Source organism: Bubalus bubalis, chromosome 8 (assembly GCF_019923935.1).
Source record: "Bubalus bubalis isolate 160015118507 breed Murrah chromosome 8, NDDB_SH_1, whole genome shotgun sequence".
NCBI lineage: Eukaryota > Metazoa > Chordata > Mammalia > Artiodactyla > Bovidae > Bubalus > Bubalus bubalis.
The window spans coordinates 26,359,129-26,382,986 of record NC_059164.1 but is presented as its reverse complement, the minus strand read 5'-3'; the positions used below and the strand labels follow the sequence as shown (position 1 = coordinate 26,382,986).

Genomic DNA, 23,858 nt, shown 5'->3' with positions numbered 1-23,858 from the left:
CTCCTCCTTCACCCTAATCAAGAAGCTCTAAAGAGTTCCTCTTCACTTTCTGCCATTACGGTGTATCATTCACATATCCGAGGTTGTTGATATTTATCATGCCTATCTCAATTCTAGCTTGTAACTCATCCAGCCTGGCATTTGTAATGATAAGCTCAGCGTATAGGGTGACAGCAGACAGCCCTGTCATACTCCTTTCTCAATCTTGAACCAATCAGTTGTTCCATACATGGTTCTAATTGTTGCTTCTTGACCAACATATAGGTACCTCAGGAGACAGGTAAGATGGTCCAGTATTTCCTTCTCTCTAAAAGCGTTCCACAGTTTGTTACAATCCAAACAGTCAAAGGCTTTAGTGTACCCAATGAAACAGAGGTAGACGGTTTTCTGGAACTCCTTTGTTTTCTCTATGATCCAGTCAATGTTGGCAATTTGCTCTCTGGTTCCTCTTCCTTTTCTAAATTAAGCTTGGACATCTGGAAGTTCTTGGTTCACATAATGCTTAAGCCTAGCATGCAAGATTTTAAGCATGAGCTCACATGATTCATACTAAGCACTTAAAAGACAATTTCATATTTTCCTGCTTTTATTTTCCCTGACTTTTACTTTCGATGAATTAAAACCATTCCAGACACAGTAGGCACTCAATATATACTTCTTGAATAAGTGAATTACTACTACTATTAGCAATTCTATTGAAGACTGAGAAAAGATCATGGGATTTGCCCATTAGACAGTAATTGGTGCATTTAGAGATTGCTTAAATGCCTAGGGGTTTTGAACACTTGGAGGAAAGTGTTCCTTACAAAGCTAGTCAAAGGGTTTTGGTGAGGACGTTCTAAATCAAGTAGCATTGTAGTGTACAGAGTTTCTTCAAGTTTTATTGGTTGTTTTTTTTATTCTGAGTGTTAAAGATAATGGCTTCCAGCTAGAAGATAAAAATCTGTTTTATTGACATTAATACTTTTTTTAATTTGCTTTATTTAGAGTTTTTACAGTGTATTACCCCTTCATGTATCACTGCCTTGTCATGGTGAAGGGGCTTGCATAACTCAATGAAGCTATTAGCCATGCCATGTAGGGCTACGCAAGAAGGACAGGTCCTAGTGGAGAGTTCTGACAAAATGTGACCCACTGGAGGAGGGAATGGCAAACCACTCCAATATACTAGCCCTGAGAACCCCATGAACTGTATAAAGAGGCAAAAAGATATGACACAGAAAAATGAGACCCCCAGGTCGGAAGGTATCCAATATGCTACTGGGGAAAAGCGGAGGACAACTATTAATAGCTCTAGAAAGAATGAAGCAGATTGGCCAAAGCAGACACAATGATCAGTTGTGGATGTGTCTGGTGATGAAAGTAAAATTTGATGTTGTAAAAAACAGTATTGCACAGGAAACTGGGATGTTAGGTCCATGAATCAAGGTAAATTGCACATGGTCAAGCAGGAGATGGAAGAGTAAACAAATGAACAGGAATGGGTGACTTTAATTCAGATGACCATCAACACAGTATATTATCCCATTCAATCTTCAGTCCCTTGAGTCAAGGAATTTGGTTACTACTACCCCATTTTGTTCAGTCACTAAGCCGTGTCCAACTTTTGTGATTCCATGGACTGCAGCACACCAGGCCCCTTTGTCCTTCACTATCTCCCAGAGTTTGCTCAAATGCATGTCCACTGAGTTGGTGATGCTATCTAACCATCTCATCCTCTGCTATCCCCTTCTCCTTTTGCCTTCAATCTCTCTCAGAATGAGAGTCTTTTCCAATGAGTCAGCTCATCGCATCAGATGGCCAAAGTATTGGAACTTCAGTTTCAGCAAGAGTTCTTCCAATGAATATTCAGGGTTGAGTTCCTTTGGGACTGACTGATTTGATCTCCTTGCAGTCCAAGGGACTTTACATGACTACTGGAAAAATCATAGCTTTGACCATACTGACCTTTCTTGGCAAAGTGATCATTAAAGATGCACAAATGGAGATTCAGAGTTGAGTGACCTTTATGGCAAGAGTTCAGTGGCATAAGTTCATAAGTCATATCCTGAGGTCTTTGTGAAGTTTTGAGAATACTGTTCTTTCCTCAAAATCCAACTTGCACCAGAGAACATCCATCCTCCTGCTAGTCCAGTGTCAGTGGCAGATGCTAATAGTTCACCTGCTCCCTGTTAGCTGCCGCAGAAAAATCTGCCATTTTCTTAGGAAATATCAAGAAAGTCTTCTTTAAAAGCTTTCCTGTAAAGAAGGTACAAGTTTTAACTTCTGGTCTCAACCCACTGTTTAAACAGAAAAATTCATTTCCATACTGGTATACTATAACTTTGTACCACTGCCTGTGGTGTTGGGCTGCTTGAATTTACATCATAGTTTTACTCCTAATGAGATGCACACTAAAAAGTAATGTTCAAAATTCTCCAAGCCAGGCTTCAGCAATACGTGAACCATGAACTTCCAGATGTTCAAGCTGGTTTTAGAAAAGGCAGAGGAACCAGAGATCAAATTGCCAACATCCACTGGATCATCGAAAAAGCAAAGAGTTCCAGAAAAACATCTATTTCTGCTTTATTGACTATGCCAAAGCCTTTGACTGTGTGGATCACAGTAAACTGTGGAAAATTCTGAAAGAGATGGGAATACCAGACTACCTGACCTGCCTCTTGAGAAACCTGTATGCAGGTCAGGAAGCAGCAGTTAGAACTGGACATGGAACGACAGACTGGTTCCAAATAGGAAAAGGAGTACATCAAGGCTGTATATTGTCACCCTGCTTATTTAACTGATATGCAGAGTACATCATGAGGAATGCTGGGTTGGAAGAAGCACAAGCTGGAATCAAGATTGCCAGGAGAAACATCAATAACCTCAGATATGCAGATGACACCACCCTTATGGCAGAAAGTAAAGAAGAACTAAAGAGCCTCCTGATGAAAGTGAAAGAGGAGAGTGAAAAAGTTGGCTTACAGCTCAACATTCAGAAAACTAAGATCATGGCATCTGGTCCCATCACTTCATGGGAAATAGATGAGGGAAACAGTGTTAGACTTTATTTTTGGAGGCTCCAAAATCACTGCAGACGGTGATTGCAGCCATGAAATTAAAAGACGCTTATTCCTTGGAAGGAAAGTTATGATCAACCTAGAGAGCATATTAAAAAGCAGAGACATTACTTTGCCAACAAAGGTCTGTCTAGTCAAGGCTATGGTTTTTCCTGTGGTCATGTATGGATATGAGAGTTGGACTGTGAAGAAAGCTGAGCGCCAAAGAATTGATGCTTTTGAACTGTGGTGTTGGAGAAGACTCTTGAGAGTCCCTTGGACTGCAAGGAGATGCAACCAGTCCATCCTAAAGGAGATCAGTCCTGGGTGTTCACTGGAAGGACTGATGTTGAAGCTGAAACTCCAATACTTTGGTCATTCTGATGCAAAGATACTGATGCGAAGAGCTGACTCATTTGAAAAGACCCTGATGCTGGGAAAGATTGAGGGCAAGAGAAGGGGATGACAGAGGATGAGATGGTTGGATGGCATCACCGACTCAATGGACATGAGTTTGCGTAAACTCTGGGAGTTGGTGATGGACAGGGAGGCCTGGCGTGCTGCGGTTCATGGGGTTGCAAAGAGTAGGACACGACTGAGCAACTGAAGTAAGTAAGTGAGATGCACAATCTTGGACATGTTATTCATGTCTCTGAGACTAGTTTCTCATCTTTAAAATGGGGAATTTAGAAAATAACACCTACTCTATAAGCTTTTCACTATGATTAAATGAGGTACCATATAAACAGCACTTGGCACACTTAGAACTTAAAATATAATGAACACTCAGTACACATTCATTACTATTCAGCAATACATGATATCCCAGTCTAACAGAGGAAGCAACCCAGGTCCAGAACGATCAAGACACTTGGCATATAGAGACCAAACATCACTTTGTAACAGTAACCATGCTTTGATTATGGGGAAAAAACACTCAAAATAATGACTTAATTTTTCATTGAATGCAAGTGTCACATTCACTCCATTGATTCTAAATTATTTATTTGTAAATCAATGTACACTTTGAGTTTATAAACTGGAATGAGGGGGCAGAACATTAGACTCATAGTTGAGATTCAACAATCTTAAACATAAGAAAATAAGGGAGTTCATAAACACACAGAAAAAAAGGCCTTTTTAAAACATACAAATATGTATTCTCACATATCCTTGTAACAATTAATATATAAATGAGATTAATTTGCCTCCTTCCAGAATAGAAGAACTACAAGTTTAGTTTTCATAACTAAATAGACAGTATTTCCTTTTTTAGAAAGTACATGTCATCTCCTAAATGTAAGAATTTTCTATTTTTTACTTCCTCCTGCTCTTTTGTTTCTTTTAATAGTAGTTCTCAACATTAGTTGAGAATTTCAGGGTTTTTTTTTTTTTTTAAGCTCTACAGATAAGTAAACACAAAGCTCAAACTGAGAATCACTAGCTTACCAGATGTCTTTCAAACAAGTGATGAACATCTTTGCCTTGACTGCTATCTGTAAATTGTTTTTGTTATTTTTTTTACTACAAATCATCATTTGGCTTACTCTTGAAAGTCAATCTTGACTTTCAAAGCAAGTTAGTTTTATTTCCCTTGATACTAAACACTTTTGTGAGAGTTCCATTCTCTTAATTTGCCTAATAAAGTTAGGTGAGAGTTCCATTCCATTAATTTTCCCAATAAAGTTAGGCAGAATAAGTTATGTAAAAAGACCACACAATACCCAGCACTCAATTATCGTACTAGAAAAAAAGAAGGACATACAGGGTATAGTTTAGAGCTCTGCAGTATTTTTTAAGAAGTTAGGTATGATGTTAGTATTTGAGTTAAAATTATAAATTAATGACAAAAGTACTATGATTTCTTGAAAACTGACACAAGAAATAAAACTATATGATGTTAAAATATTTGATACAACCATAAAGTTATTCTGAAATTTTTTATATTCAATATATGAAACATTCAGGTAAACATACTAGATTCAGACATCAATCCTAAAGTAAATCTGTCCTGAATATTCATTGGAAGGACTGATGTTGAAGCTGAAATTCCAAAACTTTGGCCACCTGATGCAAAGAACTGACTCATTTGAAAAGACCCTGATGTTGGGAAAGACTGAAGGTGGAAGGAGAAGGGGACGACAGAGGATGAGATGGTTGGATGGCATCACTGACTCAATGGGCATGAGTTTGAGTAAACTCCGAGAGTTGGTGATGGGCAGGGAGGCCTGGCGTGCTGCGGTTCATGGGGTCGCAAAGAGTAGGACTGAGCAACTGAACTGAACTGATGGAATAATTAGGAGAAAGAACAAGACAAGCATGGGAAACTTGATCTGGTTAAACTGACAGTGAACAAAGTACAACACAACATATCCTTCACAGGCAATACTTTTATTTCCTAGGTTATATAATAGTGCCCTTTTTTGTATACCCTGTGAGAACAGTGGAATGAAAGAGTTTCAGGTGCTCTGAGAGGAAGTGGAGGAGAAAGACACACTCAACAGTCAAGACTCCTCACTCCTCATTTACATGTTTTCTGTCCTTTCAATATCTTAGTTTACAAACTGTTTACATGACAATAATATTGAACTACTTTGCCAATCTTCCTACCCTACCATAACCTTTCTATAGAGTAGGACTCCTCTACTCGGAAAAACATGAGAGTATGGTTAGAAAATGGAATCCAACAAGGACCCTAAGGATTTGAAACTAAATCAGGTTCACAGATACAGGTAACAGAAGTTAAGATAATATTTTGATCTGTCTCCTTCAAGCAACTGAAGTTATTAAGGGAAATCTTACACAGAGTAGAAAACATTCAGCATTGAAACATTGGTTTATTTACCTATTTAAACAATTGGGGATTTTCACAATGAATCATGTGTTGAGTGACTGGCAGCCTCAAAGAGGGATAAGATACAGTACCTGAAAGTTTTAATGAGGGTTGGTCCTTGGCCTTCTGTTCTTTTCTCTTTCTTTCATCTTTTAATTCATAAGGTGATGCTCACTAATTTGACCTCTCTTCAGATGATTTTTAAACTCCTCTGGTCCAACTTCTTTTCATCCACTTTACCCTCAAGCTAGCCATGATAACTACTTGTATCATTAACAATACAAACTCTAGGTGTGAGGTACCTAGATCCTGGTCCTAGATGTTCCACTCTATTTACTGTGGGATCTTAATAGAGCAAGGTACTTAACATCTCAAATCTCAATTTCCCCACCTGTAAAATGGGAATAATAATATCAACCTCAAGAGTTACAAAAAGAATTCCATGAGATAAACACAATGGTAAAATCTTGGCTAATGGAAAGAACTCAGCAAATGTTAGCTATCTTTTCTATCAATATCCCTCATTCCTATTAATTTCAGCCTCATTCCTGAACATCAAAATTAGCTTTGTTACTTCCTACTATGTTTTTCTATCTTCTATCCTTTACCATATCCTGGATATTCCTCTTTTTGAAGCATTAAAAAAAAAACCCTAACTCCCCATTTTTTTTTTCTCATTGATGCCTGCATGCAATATTTACAGAGTATACAGAGGTCCAGCTATCATGTTTCTAAATTTTTTAAAATTATAAATCAACCTATCACCTGTTAAATAAATATGTTCTACACTCCCATCTTGAAAAACTATACCTTAGAAATGCCCTAGAAGAAGAGGTTTAAATTTAGATTTATCAGGTGCCTCTAGGTTCTGGATCAGAAAGTCTGAGCAAAAGGGAGAATCAAAGCCTAGACTTTGAACCCTGGCCTCTACTTCCAGCTACGACCCACCTCCTTTCCCCACCTCCACACCTCTGTGGGTTCTCTTCCCACCAGTTTCCCTTAGAGCCATCTTTGAAAACTTACCCAACCATCAAGGACATTTCAAACACTTCCTTCTCCAAATTTCCCTTGAGCCAGGTATGATCTCATCCTCCTCTGAGTATCCAGATTATTTTGTCTCTATATATTCTAATGACACTAATGGCATTTTGTCTTGCACTTTTATCATTACCTATGTGTTTGTCTTCCTAGTTAAAGGCAGCTTCTAATCCATCAGTGATTCTCTGTGCTCAATGTTAACAGCATGTAAAAACCTACTAATCAGCCTTTTAAGAAAAAAAACCCTCTGAGCTCCACCCTGAACAAAGCAGAATGTGGAATGAAGAAGCAGACATGGTTATTTTTTAAAACTCTACTGCTAATATTGAGTTGATAAGAGCTGTATAAAATTATATATTCTTTGGGTGTCCCAGGTGGCACTAGTGATAAAGAACCTTGCCTGACACTACAGCAGATGTAAGAGACACAGATTCAATCTCTGGGTCAGGAAGATCCCCCAGAGGAGGGAATGGCAACCCACTCCAGTATTCTGAAAAATCTCATGGACAGAGCAACCTGGCAGGCTACAGTCCATAGGGTCACAGAGTTGTACATGACTGAGTGCGCACCCATATATTCTTTGCAGGGCAAGGTCTATAAACACATTCTTCTGAATTGAATTTAAGCTAATCCATGTTTTTCCCACTGCAAAACACTTTCTGGTCCACAGGCTGCATGTAACTCTTAGACTTACTGAAAAAAATTACCAGTGCTGAAGAATGATGGTCACTTATGCTCTAGAATTATGCAAAAGGAGACATACACGGAATTAATATTATTCTGGATCAAGTTGTCTCCTTTACCTTTATCTCTGCATTTATTCTGTATGGTACATCTTATTGACAACATAATGCACTTCTTAAAGGCATGGTCAGCATGTTATTCCTAATATTTAGCATAATATGTGGCACACAATGGGCATGAAATAAAAGTTTAGTGAATGGGTGAATGAATGAGCCAAATGCATGGATAGAAATCACAAGCCAGCAGGAATTCAGAAACTATTTCAGTTGTTTGGTAGACTGAATAATGACCCCCTTAAAAGACATTCACCTCCTCATCCCTGGAACCTGTGACTATTACCTCAAATGGCAAAAAAAAAAAAAAAAAAAAGGAATCACTGATGTGATTAAAGATTTTAAGGTGAAGAGACTAATCATATGCATCCTTATAATAGGGAGGGAAAGGGAGATTTGATACACACAAAGGAGGAGACAGCAACGTGACCTCGGAGGCAAAGGATAGAATGATGCAACCACAAAGTAAGGAACGCTGGTGGCTGCCAGAAGCTGGAGGAGGCAAGGAACAGATTCTTCCCTAGAGCCTCCGGGGAGACAGCCCCTCTGCTTATACCCTGACTTCAGCTCAATGAACTGATTTTGGACTTTTGCCCCCAGAACTGTAAGTGAATAAATTTCAGTTGTTTTAAGCCATCAGGTTTGTGGTAATTATAGCAGCCATAGGAAATAAACACAAGACAGAAAACTTATATCCAGAGAGATAAAATGACTTTTTCCAAAGCCCCAAGTTAGGGCAGAACTGGGCTTTTGATACAGATTTCCTGACTCCTTCAAGTACTCTTATTTTTTCCATTTTACTATGCTACCTGCTACATATTTAAAAGCCCACAGAGGCCTCTAACTCTTTGATTTAAATCTGAGTTACAATTAGAGCCTCATCTATGACCACAGAATGGAAACTGTAAAAATTATAAATCTCTCATGTCAATCTTATCAGCAGCTTATCTGGTTTAACAAAAAAAAAAAAGTCATCTGACAAACTTGTTGCTAATATCAGGTCCAAAAGATACTCAGGACAAATATTTCACTAAACCACATGTAATCAATACGTGCTCAGTCACTAAGTCACATCTGACTCTTTTGCAACCCCATGGACTGTAGCCCGCCAGGCTCCTTTGTCCATGGGATTCTGCAGGCAAGAATACTGGAGTGGGTTGCCATTTCCTTCTTAGTGTAATCAGTATACAACAATAATGGTGGGGGTGGGAGAGGCACTCACATGGAAAATGGTATAAAAACACAGCAAAAAGTTGAAGTAAGGCAACAAACTTATTCACTATTGGGAGTGGGATAGAGCAGGAAGCTCTATAATACACTAAGAAAGAGGAAAGATGTAATTCCATTTGCTCAAAAGTGAGCAATACTGGAAACTGTGTTAGAACCTGAAAATGGTAGTCTTTCTCATCAGTGTAGAAAGAAACTATACACATCAGAGTTTACAGAGATATTCACAAAAGGGTAGTTTACAAGTTCAAGTTGAGCAAAACTTACAAATTTATGTGTAATAATTCTAAAAAAACACTAGATCCTTTATTATGTTTTTTCACAATTATGCCTTTTAGGTACCAATATAACAGTCATGACATATTTTCCAAGCAAGGAAACTGGGACAAAGAGAGATTTAATGAATAACAGAAAGATGACAGAGGTAACGCCTGTTTCCAGAGCTTACGTTTAAGTCTCTGGGCTTTTATTAGTATATTCAAATATGGATTTTGATAATTTCTCATTAATAGATAAGGTAACAAAGTATTCAAAGAGATATGGGTCTATTTAGATCTGATGAGTGTGAACTTTTTTTTCACAGGAGTTGTGGGGAGGGGTAGAGAATACTAAAGAATACAAAGAAGGCAGAAATATCAAACTTTCTTGCCTCAGACATTGGTTAAGAGCATATAACCATAACAGGATATAAACATTTCCTTAATGATCCTACAGTTATAACAAGCAAAATAAACAATCGAACCTTCACATGTCCCTATTCCCTAAGGACCTCAGGTTTACCTCATAGTTTAAAAATTAGTCACTCATTTAGACTGGAGCAAATCTCTATGGATTCAGGGAGTTCGCTATCACCTAATGTGTTATAGCACTGTTGTTGGTGGATGTCACCCCACAGGAAGCTGGACCATTGCATCATTCAGGGTAAACACATACTTGTTATGCATGTGACAAAGAAAAACCTACCCTAAGACGTCCCACAGAGAGCTGTGAAAGATATGCAGTGCTTGTCTGTTTCACATCTGTTCTTTTCATGATCTTGAGAAAATGAACATTCTTGCAGATATGAAAGGAACCCTGTATGACTAGGTATGTGCCAAAGTAAGACATCACTCTGTCCAGCAAATATCATACTGCAACACTGTCAAGCCAAAAACATCTTTAATGGAGACACAGAAAGTTTAAGATCCCAATTTAATCTTTATGAAGATGTTACCTATTATATTAACATGCTTATAAGTTAACCATTTTAAATAAGAAGAACTGAAAACTTATAGATTTGAAAAGTCTTCAGGTTTTAAACCAGCTGTTTATACATACTGTATATAAAGTGCTCAGACATCAAGGACATAAAAAGTTAAGTGTTAATAATACAGTAAGCAAAAATTACATGAGTTTTTAAAAGTTTAAAGGAAGATGATCCAATAAATTCTAAACTAACTTTAAAAAATCTCCTGCTTAATCACAACTCAAAATTATTTTAACTTTTTGTTTTCTTAAAGAAAAAAGAAATTTTTCTATTTCCTTTTCTTAAATATACTGTGCATTTTTTATAAGGAGGGAGGTAGCTTATAAGTAGGAGAAGGCAATGGCATCCCACTCCAGTACTCTTGCCTGGAAAATCCCATGGATGGAGGAGCCTGGTGGGCTGCAGTCCATGGGGTCGCTAAGAGTCGGACACGACTGAGCAACTCCCCTTTCACTTTCATGCATTGGAGAAGGAAATGGCAACCCACTCCAGTGTTCTTGCCTGGAGAGTCCCAGGACGGGGGAGCCTGGTGGGCTGTCATCTATGGGGTCGCACAGAGTAGGACACGACTGAAGTGACTTAGCAGTAGCAATAGCTTATAAGTATTGCAACAGAGAGAGGTCGAAGGTACTAAAACAAAATAAAAGGATGCATCTCTGCTTCTACCACTTTGCTAGCTAACGCCATCCCAAATTTAGAGACTTTTCTACCTTTAGGGAACTCGGCGTGTGACTGCAAGTCTTGCAAACAATAAGCACCCTATTGCAAAGTTTATTTTTCAAGGGACAGACAAGCAAGCCTAGAAAGAGAAAAAACATTTCAATGCATAGAACTAAATAGAGGAAAAGAACATCTCAAAATCATCATTCAGGAGTAAAGAGAACAGAAAGTCAACAAATGAACACTTAAGAAGGAACGAAGGGAAGGGATATGATTTTCCAGAGATTGAGCAGCTTGGTTTTGCTAAAATGTTTTCAACAGCTTCCCCACCCTCCAAGACAGTACCACCATCATCAGCCTCCTCTCAAAGCCTTTCATTCTTCACTTGTTTGGTTCCGTTGATATGCTAGGCAGCATACTAGAAGATGTTTTCTCTTGGGCTGTAATTTGTGGACTCCTGGTTTGATTCTCATTTGTCTGTCTACCTGTCTTCTTTCTTTCCTCTTTTATCAGTGGGCAAGAATCTGATTCTATTTAATTCTGTACAAGGAATTTTTATTCATGTAGTCAACTACTCTGAATACTTATCAAGGAGAATGAGAATAACTGATTTATAGGATCTCTAGTATTGATTCACTTATGTTTCTTTGGTTGAACTTGTACAGCTTTAAATATTATCATTATTATTGTAAAAATACTATATTTAACATCCTTATAACCAGTTTGGAGTAATTCCTTTGTAAACAATCCTTAAGGAAGTACCTTCATCTTATAATAAATGATTTTGGATCTTGTTGAGACTTAATATGCTAGTGTCATATCAATTTTCACATCCTCAATAGGGCACTTGTATTTTCTGAGGCAGACAGTAGGACTTGGATGGCTGTATATTACTGTTTATGAGCCTTATCCTTTACTGCAAATCAAGTGTTTATTCCACTCCTGAACTTAATTAGCAGTAAGTAAGCAACTAGAAGTAACATAGCCAACTACTTTATTTTATATCAAAAGAAAAAAAAAATCAGAAAGATGCCCTTACCTCTTACAGAGCTATTACTAAGACAATGTCCAGCATTAAAAGATAAGTTCCAGAGGGATGGAATGGGGAGGGAGGAGGGAGGAGGGTTCAGGATGGGGAACACATGTATACCTGTGGCGGATTCATTTTGATATTTGGCAAATCTAATACAGTTATGTTAAGTTTAAAAATAAAATAAAATTTAAAAAAAAAAATAAAATAAAAGATAAGTTCCATAATTGACAGAGGTAGTAGATGTCAGAGGAGCCCACGAAGGCTTCACAGAACCATCAAATGGGATTCATGTCTTGAAAGATGAACAAAGACATTTCCCAAGATACAGAGAGGTGGAGAGTATTGGGGAAAAGCACTCTTAGCAACTAGAAAGGTGCATTTAAAGGTCTAAAGGCAGAAAAGCAGGACCTGTGGAAGGCACACAGCTCCATGTGGTGATCAGAACAGAGTTCAGGTCTTATTCAGGAGAAAGAGGAAGATAAATCTGGAAAGGGTACATACACAGGTATACATCAGGTAGGGGTGATGGACAGCCACTGATAATCCTTAAAGAGGGCAGTGACTTGATTAGATATAGGCTGAAGGAAGCATAATCTCATAGTAGAAAACAGACTTGCTACCAGTAAGTTCAGAGCCAACTCCACTCCTTTTCTGCAACTTTACAGAACCTGAGTATATGTAGTAAAGGTGTTTATCCAATTTTCCTTTCTTTATTTCTTTTCTTTTTCGTGTGTTTTATTTTTAAACTTATTATATAGATCCCAAATCCTGTTTGGAGTTAGGCAGCATAAAAGAAAAATAAAGAAAGGTAGGAAGGCAGATGGCTAAGCGGATTATCAATTCTTCCAACAGAAGGGAAAATGAACTCTTCTTTGACATGTTTTATTGAAATTCAGAAATTCAATAACACTCATTATCTAACACAAGTTATGGTATATATTCTTTTTCCCCTATCTATAATTGGCTTCCTGACTTTTCCTACTAATTGCTAGGTCCTTTAACTGAAATACAATTACCTTTAAAGTCTGTTTACCTATATATTGTTTCACTTTAAACATAAAGCCAAAATAAGATACGTTCATTCAATTCTCCATTAAAAAATTAAGCACAATATTACAGGCACAAAGATATATATATATATATATAATTAAAAACCATAAAAACAATGCAAAAACAATTGTCACAGCATATACTCTTATTTTCTTAAAGCAGTTTTTAAAATATCTCTAACTATAATGCTTATTTAATACAACATATAATGAGGGAAGACAAGATTTTAGGAAGAATTATTTCACAGTCACTGGATTCATAATTTATTATGACAGCATGCCCTAAATGATAGTAACATTTCCAAATGTCCACGTCCTTGAACACACTGGGCAAACATCTGGGGTCCCAGTGACAAACCAAACAAGTACTACAATGACGTGCAATATTTTTCCTATCAGATAGAGATTTTTAAAAGAGAGGTTCAAGGTAAAGTTTTGACTTTGCCTATTTGCAAAGCAGTCTTAGATCTCCAGAAAGCACTCAAAATCTCAAGATCAGAAATATATTAAAGTCATGACAAATCCGTTTATCTACATTTTCTAAGACTTCCTTAAAAATCACTGCAGATGGTGATTGCAGCCATGAAATTAAAAGACGCTTACTCCTTGGAAGGAAGATTATGATCAACCTAGACAGCATATTAAAAAGCAGAGACATTACTTTGCCAACAAAGGTCCGTCTAGTCAAGGCTATGGTTTTTCCAGTGGTCATGTATGGATGTGAGAGTTGGACTGTGAAGAAAGCTGAGTGCCAAAGAATTGATGCTTTTGAGCTGCGGTGTTGGAGAAGACTCTTGAGAGTCCCATGGACTGCAAGGAGATCCAAGCAGTCCATCCTAAAGGAGATCAGTCCTGGGTGTTCACTGGAAGGACTGATGCTAAAGCTGAAACTCCAATACTTTGGCCACCTCACGCGAAGAGTTGACTCATTGGAAAAGACCCTGATGCTGGGAGGGATTGGGGACAGGAGGAGAAGGGGACGACAGAGGATGAGATGGCTGGATGGCATCACCGACTCAATGGACATGAGTTTGAATAAACTCCGGGAGTTGGTGATGGACAGGGAGGCCTGGCGTGCTGCAGTTCATGAGGTCGCAAAGAGTCAGACAGGACTGAGTGACTGAACTGAAGGAAACCTTTTTTTAGAATCATGCCAAATAGTGAAACAGTGTAGCTGTTAGAACATTCAAGTTCTTGTTGTTAGAGGGTACTCACCAGAAAATGGGCATAATATGTATAATGTTAAATATTATGTTTCCTTAACTAGTTTATGGGATTCCCAGGTGGCTCAGTGGTAGAGAATCCACCTGCCAATGAAGGAGATATCGGATTCAATCCATGGGTTGGGAAAATTCCCTGGAGAAGGAAATGGCAACCCACTTCAGTATTCTTGCCTGGGAAATTCCATGGACAGAAGAACCTGGCCGCCTACAATCCATGGGTTGCAAAAGAGTTGGACACAACTTATTGACTAAAAAACAGCAACAACTCATGTATAAAAATCATGTCAGTAACAGCTGAAGACTGCAAAAGAATCATGCCAGTTTATCTGAAATTACAGTGAGAAAGAAGTAATATTCACAATTCTTAACGTTTACTTATTGGAGTCACACTTTTAAACACCTTCATAGTTTAAATATGATGATGAAAATCTAAGCCAAATAAGCCATGGTTAATAAATACTTGTTTTACATTGATCTTTTCATGAATGCAGTTACAAAACAATGCGGAACTTTTTGAAGATACATACGCAAAATTGGGTACATCTGCAAAATACACATGGACAGCCTTTTGTTTATAGGATTATGTGGACTTTATAGAGTATTTTTTTCCTCTGGGTACTTTGGAGCTGGCTCCTCAGAATACCAAAGAATGTGTGTGTACATGTGTGCCCATGTGCGATTGTTTTGCAACACTACAATGATTTTTAGGGATTAGAATTATGTAGGGCCACATATGCTCCAATAAATAACACTCAAAATGTTTACCTTCTGTGATTTTATATTTATTTCTTAATTTTTAACTGTCATCTTTTGAGAATGGCAAAATTATTACTGCAAATTCTAACTCCAGAGGAAATTCCCCAGCTCGGCCAGTTGCCAGTGGAGCTATAATATCAGTAATGAAGAGAAAGTTTTCTTAGAAGTTAAAAGTCTGGAAGAAAAGGTTAATTATGTAGAGCTGCCTGACAAGCAACCATCTATCATAAAAGGAAAGAACTTTATATAATCAAGTGCCAGAAAGTTACCATGAAAAAAAAATAGACTTCAAACCATTTCACAAGAGTATCTCAGAGTTTTCTACTTCCTTTTAATCAAAACAGATTTTAAAGAAAAACTCATCAATAATTTAGTCATGAGTCTTTCATTTTGGACATTAAAGTATCTGAAGAAACAAACAGAAATCAACACACAGAACATGCATTGATAAAATGCATTGATTGTAATTTGTAAGATAAGCATGACAAAATTAAACCCATAGTAAATGCCTCACCTATTAGAAACTCAGAATTTTCTTGTTCTATATAGCAAGATGGTTAGACAGCATCACCAACTCAATGGACATGAATCTGAGCAAATCCCAGGGATAGTCAAGGACAGGAGAACCTGGTGTGCTGCACTCCATGGGGTCAGAAAGAGTCAGACATGACTTAGCAACTGAACAACACATAGCAAGATAAAAAGAACCAAGAAAATCCCATACTGAGAAGTTTAGATTTAGCAATAGTACAAGAATGAATCACTTAACTGTGAAGTTGCACTAAGTAAAAAAAAAAAAATTAATAAAATTTAACATGAATTATTTCTCTCTTATACTATACTCTGTGATCAAATTCTGTTACAACAAACTTCAAGGGAAAATTTTATTTCATTATCTTAGAATATTTTTTTGAACACTACTTGAAATAGATAATTAGCTGGGAGCCTGAAATTATTTTAGTTAAATCAAGATTACTGTAATAAGATTTAGCCTGTATTTCATTAAAAAGCCAACTGATCAGATGCATCTGGGGAAGCCATAACCTTGATTTGTCTACAACTCTATTTCATTTGCCATTCATTTTTTATGGTAACTCATTGTGAACAAATTGAAGAAAAACGTACCCACTTGGACATTATGATATTTGTTTGTAGCTTTGTCCTGGTTTTAGTTTCCTACTTAATGACTAAATGGCACCACAGTGGGTAATGCACTGGAGTAAAAGTGGTGAATCATTAAAGACTTCGTAAATTTTAAAAACAGGGGCAGGCCTTCTGGGCCCCATATGCTTCTAGAAAACCCAATGTTGTGCTGTATTAATTGAACCGTGAAGCTTTTATTAGTGCTCTTTAAAAATGCTTGCAGTGAAGCTTTTATTAATGCTTGCCCTCAAATCGTTTATACTACTTAGCATTTCCACAAGATTTTTTTATTTCAAAGAACTTTTTGATCATTAATTATATCTACTCTACATTTCTATAAGAGAACTCAGCTGTTTAGCAAAATAGAGGCATGAAAGGAAAACTCAACTAATTTTTGCCTAAGGTTTGCCACAGAAAAAAAGAAAAGGAATATTAATAGAATATAAGATCTTTTCACAAACCTTTAGTTTGTATAAATAGCCAGGTCTCTCTCAATAAGGTGGATAGTTGTTATAAGTGTTCCCACAATGGTGGAGAAAACAGAAATAGCCACCTATATGCCATTGGCTTTGAAAACTAAAATTACAGGACTTAGGAATACAGTTACTATAGTAACTCTGCCATCCAGACTCACCGAGGAGCCCATGAAGCCACAACATTATGAAATCCCAGGGGGCATGATGGCCTATTGTGTTCTATGTCTGGAAAATTCCTTTGGGTGGATTTTCATCAAAATTACATTATATACATTCAACTCATCAAAATTAAAAGTCACACTGGAATCACTTCAGAGCTCATACAGCCTAATTTATTTACTCTTAAAAATGTTCAGACTCAAATCATGTTTTCTATCACCTTGGGATCATTCTAAAAATTTGATCTGGGTTAAATAATTAGAAATTTGTTCTGAGGAAGAAAAAAATGTATTTTACCTATAAGAATCTCTCTGGTTCATCTCCACGTAAAAACAGAATGTCTTACTAGCAGAGAAAACATTAAGATCTAGAATTTCAGAATTTCATGACAAATTATTACTTCCTCTAGTTTTCAACAGTACTAGGTTTTTATGTATCAGAAAGCAAAATAAATGAGCTATAGCTTAGCATGTCTTTTTTTTTTTTTTTTTAACAGTGCCGGGGGGAGTGGTCAGAGAACCTACCTGTATTTTTGACAGGAACATCAGATGATATTTATTACCTGACATGTTTGGAAAACTCTAGGTTAGATGAGCCCTAAAGTCTTCCCTTCTGAATTTTGGCAATCCTGATAAAAATAAATTACCAGAAATGTCATACAGACTGCTATACAGAAGAAATTAACTTCTGTTCCTATAATTATTAAAATACTTAACACACTGAATGGACCAAAACTATTTACACTTCTGTCTCTCTTACTAAAGGGTCTGTCCATAAGGGTAGAAACCATGATTTTAGTACTGTTTGTGTCCCTGCTGAATAACACGCTGCTTAGTACAAAATACATGTATGAGACAGTGAGTGAAAGTCACTCAGTCGTGTCCGTCTCTTTGCGATGCCAGGGACTATACAGTCCATGGAATTCTCTAGGCCAGAATACTGAAGTGGGTAGCCCTTCCCTTTTCCAGGGGATCTTCCCAACCCAGGGATCAAACCCAGGTCTCCAGCATTGCAGGTGGATTCTTTACCATCTGAGCCACAAGGGAAGCCCAAGAATACTGGAATGGGTAGCCTATTCCCTCTCCAGTGGATCTTCCCAACCCAGGAATCAAAGTGGGGTCTCCTTCATTGCAGGCGATTCTTTACCAACTGAGCTATCAGGGAAGCCCAAATACATGCATAGTAAGTTTTGAATGAATGACTATCTTAATTGCATCAGCTAGCTGCCAGTCTCATGCAGGTAGTCTTTTCTCCATTCAGACTCCTCCGAGCCCAAAAGCAATGCCCAGTGCTCTAACATAGAACATTATTGGGGAAGCAAGATTAAAATAAAAATCAGTGTATTCCATATTCAGAAATCAGTATTTACTGTTTGACTGAGTATATGATCAAGACAGTAATATTTAGTACTTGATAGTACTCTTGCCTGGAAAATCCCATGGATGGGGGAGCCTGGTGGGCTGTCGTCTATGGGGTTGCACAGAGTCGGACACGACTGAGCGCCTTCACTTTCACTTTTCACTTTCATGCATTGGAGAAGGAAATGGCAACCCACTCCAGTGTTCTTGCCTGGAGAATCCCAGGGACAGGGGAGCCTGGTGGGCTGCCGTCTATGGGGTCGCACAGAGTCAGTCATGACTGAAGCAACTTAGCAGCAGCAGCAGCAGCAGCAGAGAACTTCTATGAGAATTTTGTCAATACCTGAGGAAAATAGGACTTACACCATCCCAGAACCAATTTTCAAGACAAAAAGAAATACTTTATCTGAAATACAATAAACAATTTCTGGAACAACTGGAGTGAGACTATTTTTCTGGTGTACAATAACTCCTTAGAGCCCTTTGCAGAACAAAAGCAAAATAAATGGATGGTGATTGCATAAGACCAATTTAATTCTTTTTAAACAGGTTTTTTTTTTAAGGAGATGTGAGAAAAACACTTTTTCTAAGTCAAACAATTAGGTTACTTCTCACCAGTAGAATATATATGGCTCCGTGAGATACAGGCTAATAGTAGCTGAAGAATGTTTTAATGTTTGTAGCTAGAACATTTTCCTTTATATAAATGCAAAGTGCATTTCAGGTCTCTCTGATCGCAGTTTGTATTTGGAATAAACAGAAAAGATTCCCACTGCCTGATCCATTTGCTATGACTTTCTTCAATTTAGAGTTCATTCATAAAAACTTTCCAAACATAACTGATTAAGACCTCTGTATAATGCTGCTCTCAGCAGACCAGAAGTATTTATAAGAAAGAAAGTCTATAAGAAAAATTTTAATGACTCTAAAGTCAAATGAGCTTCACTTGGTGACTGTCTCATTTATCATCCACTCTTCTTCTAACTGAACAATTATCATGACTGGCAATAACCTCCTCAGCGAAATAGCAGCCTCAAAGGACATTTTCATATTACAAAATCAGTACTCTTGGGGGAAGGGTATGCTGATTTCAGTTGTCAAATATTACCAATAGTGAGCTATGTTAGGTATCTGTGGGATTAATCCAAGTATTTGGTATTATTTTACTTTGTCTTTTTGAAAAGGAGTCCAGTATATTTGATCATCTTATTATACATTACATTTACATATAGGAACTCTGAGTCTTTATATAATGCTACAAATTGAGCATAAGAAGCTGAATTTACGTGCTACTCACTCCTTCTCTATACACACCTTAAAACATGGATTCACATCCCCTTCTTACACAAACAACAGTCTATGCTGCACAGACAATAAGATTTCTATTTAACCCTAAACTCCTTTAATCATATGTATTTTTTCTCTTTCAAAAGTTAGGTGCATGCATTCATCTGTTTTCCTTTTCTCGTTTACCTCACAAAGTTTAGTAAATGTTACTTCTGACCATCTGTTCCTTACATGTACACTTCGTTTCTATAGCTTTTTTGCCCAATATACTTTACCTCTTAAGCAGTTACCTCAACAACAAAAATGTCACTCCCACATTCTGTTCCACACATCAGATGAGAAAATTAAGAGTGGAATAACCCTTACACTGATCTCTCAATTAAAACTCATTACTTTTAGAATGAAATTAGATGTAATACAGACATACCTGAGAAATGACCTAAGATGTCCATAGATCACACTAAGCATCACCATAGAATTTCTTACCTGTTTGTCTTCCTGCCGTTTGTTTCACTTTTTTTTAACCAGGTGAAATTTTTAAATATTTATTACATTGTATCAATTCTCCTTTTCAAATAAGGTGATCAAAATATTTCTGTATTCATTCATTGCCAAGTATATACCTTTAAACAGGCCTTGACCAGCTAAACTGGGAAACTAACGGCTTACAATAGTGTTCTAACAGGATTGTGTGTTTCACATTAAAAATAAGAGGGTCCAGTTTGAAAATCTGCCATTTGCAAAACATGAATGGACATTAAGAGAATTATGCTGAGTGAAATAAGTTAGAGAAACAAATACTGTTTAATATCACTTACATATGGGATCTAAAAAGTACAACAAACTAGTGAATATAACCAGAAAGAAACAGACTTACAGAGAAGAAACTAGTGATTACCATGAGGGAGAGGAAAGGGGAGAGAGGCAATATACAGATACAACTTGTCATATATAAAATAAGCTACAAGTATATATTAAACAACATGGGGAATGTAGACAATAGTTTACAACAACTATAAATGGAAAGTAATCTTTAAAAATTGTGAACCACTATATTGTACACCTATAGCTTACATAATATTGCACATCAACTATACTTCAATAAAAAAGAGAAAATAAGTGACTCCAATAACTATTTAAAAGTTAAATTTTATAAGTTGATTTTAATTATAATTTGGATCCAAAAATTTCCCATATAGTTTCATCCCTCATTAGCCTTAATGAGATCTGCATTTTGTGTCCGTTTCAAGATTACAAATTCAGGTAGAAATAACAAAACTACCTTCTCATGGTTCTATCTGGCCTGTCATTCTCTGTGAAGTAAAAGTGGGAGGTAAACAAACAATGTGGAGAAGATACAGGGAAGATGAGTAGAGAATAGAGACATAGGCAATTTTATAAAAATATATAAAAAGTATAGTTTCTGGTCTTAAGAATTAAGGGCACTCCCTATATAAATTCTAAACAGTAACTTGTAGAAATGGAGTAAGTTTTCTGCCACATCTGTACCTAGCCAATTTGTTCCTACTTCTTTCAGTATGTTTTTTAATGATTCCAGCACATTCTACCACAAGAAAAAAAGTTTGACTATGGCATTTCTAAATGTTTCTTTTAAATTACGTTAATTTTGGAACATTAAATTTATATATAAATAAATATATTTATATTTATTTATATATTGACAGAGAATTTATACGTTGACAGAGAAAATATACGTACAGTAAGTCCCCTACATACAAACCTTAAAGATGTGATATGTGTGCTGGCCCCCGTATGCCAGCTGTTGTACTACTCTACTTCCTAAGGTACTGTCCTGTAAGATTAAAAATGTTGTACTTTTCATGCATCTTATTTGTGTGAAAAGTATTATAAACTTATTACAGTACAGTACCATACAACTGATTGTGTTAGTTGGGTACCTAGGCTAACTTTGTTGGACTTACTAACAAACTGAACAAAAAGCACTCTTGGAATGGAACTCGTTCATATGTAGAGGACTTACTGTGATACATATTTTAAAGGTAATATACACATATATAAGACGCAAATATCGTTTTAAGTTCAACTCAATAGAAAGGACTGTAATTCTATACTTAGTTGTGATAAGTAATGCAGGTCACACAGAGGGCTGCCTGAGAGGGTAGGGGTGTGGGGCCAAGAGTAGGTGGGGAGCAGGCAGAGGTGGAGGAAGGAACAGGTATAGCAGGCTAGACCGGTGCTTCGCAAAGTGTAGTCCCAGGCAGCAGCAGCATCACCTAGAGAAACCTGTAAATACTGCAATTCCTGGGACACACCTAAGACCTGAATCAAAAAAAAAAAAAAAAAAAAAAATGGGGAAGTGGCTTCATTTTAATAAGCCCTCCCACTGATGCTAAAGTTTGAGAACCCCTGAGCTACAGGGACTCAGATATAAGAAGCCTAGGTAACTTCATCTCTTATTCAGATAATAATGCCAATTATAAATCATGACTGTGACTAAAGATTCTGGAATATCTTTACTACATCATTTAGAATGAACAAATACAGTTACACTCTCCAATAATTTCTAGATCCAAATTCAACACAGAAACTGGCAACTTGCTGGGGATGTGGGGAAGCCTGATGAGACACTGAAATTCCAGAGCAGCTGATCTGGGTGTGGCCAGCCCTCCACAGAGTGAAAATCTTGGCAAAAGATTTCCCTTTATAAACTGAGTAAAATATTATACTATCTTCAACCTCAGGAGTTGGATAACTGAAGGACACCAATATGTTGAAATATTTTTAAAGAATACACAGAAATAAATACTCCCATAATGATCCAAACAGAAAATTCTTTTTAAATTTGTCTATGTTTAACATGTGATATCTGAAGCTATTCCATCACTCTGAAGATTTAGATCATGTTTGTTCCAAAAGTGACACCCTGTTCCTGGAGAAACGGGTGTTGGCTGTGCTGATCACAACACTACATGAGCCACACATTAACTGGACTCAGAGGAAGCAGGTGTTGAGATTATAATTAAATATGTATATAGGAAACAGGAGTGGCAGCAAAGAAGGGTGGGGAAGAAAAATATCCTTCCTGTGTGTCACAGAGATGGAAGAGGAGTAAATTCACAAGCTGACGTGCAAAGCCCACGACACCCTTTAAAAAGCATACAGACAGGTATTTGGTCAGAAGACTATGGATGTAGACTTAGATGCCTACGTCATATTTAATAAATGTTTATAACTTCATACAATTCACCCCAAATGTTACATTTGCAGCAAAAGATTAAAGTCTACTGCTCAGATAACAAAGCAAATGAAATTAATTGCCTGGACTGCAAGCTGGTTATGTAATAGAGGATGGGCTATAGAACACAGTTCAAAATTCATTATATTGACCAAACTTCATCAGGAAAAAAAAGTCATTTCACAATTTAAATTGTTTAACTTGAAGCAAGACAAAACATCTTTCATACTAAATTTGTTTAAAGTTTAAAAAGCAACCAGACTGACCGGACCGCACTGGTGAACTCATCATGGGAATAAGGAGAAGGATTGATGGGCCGAGATGCAGACTCACAGCCTTCAGTTAGCTGGCAATGCTGGTCCACGAGAAGCTGGTCTAGGCGGAACCTAGAATGTAAGAAAAATGCCTGTGTGTTATACACGTTACGTCAAGCCACACAGGAAAAGAAACATAAGAGGACCAGCCTTGAGTTTCAGTTCAGCCACAGCTCGACGGAGAGTCTCTGAGGTTCTCACATCAACCTCCAAGGTTTCTTAAGTCTTCATTTATAAAAGAGCAAATTTACCAAAGCAAAAAATATTCAAACTCTAGAATAAAATAATAGATGTGGAAGGAATACGTGAAAAGCACCTCATGTTATTGTTGTTTAATCGCCAAGTCATGTCCGACTCTTTTGCGACCCCATGAACTACATAGTCCACCAGGCTTCTCTGTCCATGGGATTCCCCAAGTAAGAATACTAGAGTGGATTGTCATTCCTTTCTCCCAGGGATATTCCCAACCCAGGATTGAACCTGAGTCTCCTGCGTTGGCAGGCGGATTATTTACCACTGAGTCACCTGGGAAGCCTGAAAAGCACTCCATGTAATTATAATTAGTTTCTTATTTACAATTATAACTAATTTGTTGTTATCATTATTACAGGAATTTTTAAATGTTAATTAAATTTTAATTTTAATTATAATCAGTATCTCATTATACAGTATTCTTAATTATTACTGTTACAGATTTCCTTCTAAAGGTAAGGACTTCTTGCCAAAAACACTGTAATAGACTAAAAAGAAGTGTAACAAATACACTGTAAACTACAAGGGTGACAGAAAATTCTCATTACCATTTCCATTTCTTCTTGAAGCCTTTTGCAATCTTGTTCCAGTCAAAAGTAATAATAACCATAGTCTTTCCAGGAGTGGCACTTACAGGATGGACTTCTTGAGAGGAATTTAAGGGACTTTCTGTTTTTAATTTGAATATACTCTCACTTCTAAACATTGCAGCAAAGAGCAATAGGAAGGACATTTTCCCAACAGCTTACTGG

The 23,858-nt window shown here is 37.0% G+C and overlaps 1 protein-coding gene across 1 annotated transcript in view; it reads right to left on the bottom strand.

The window, feature by feature from the left end:
* HDAC9 (histone deacetylase 9) overlaps positions 1-23,858 on the bottom strand; it is a 1,051,976-nt gene that overhangs the window by 947,727 nt on the left and 80,391 nt on the right. The window contains exon 2 of the mRNA XM_044946512.2: positions 22,807-22,926. Coding sequence (XP_044802447.2) covers positions 22,807-22,831 — 25 coding nt within the window. The 5' untranslated portion in view covers positions 22,832-22,926. The remainder of the gene's footprint in view (positions 1-22,806; positions 22,927-23,858) is intronic.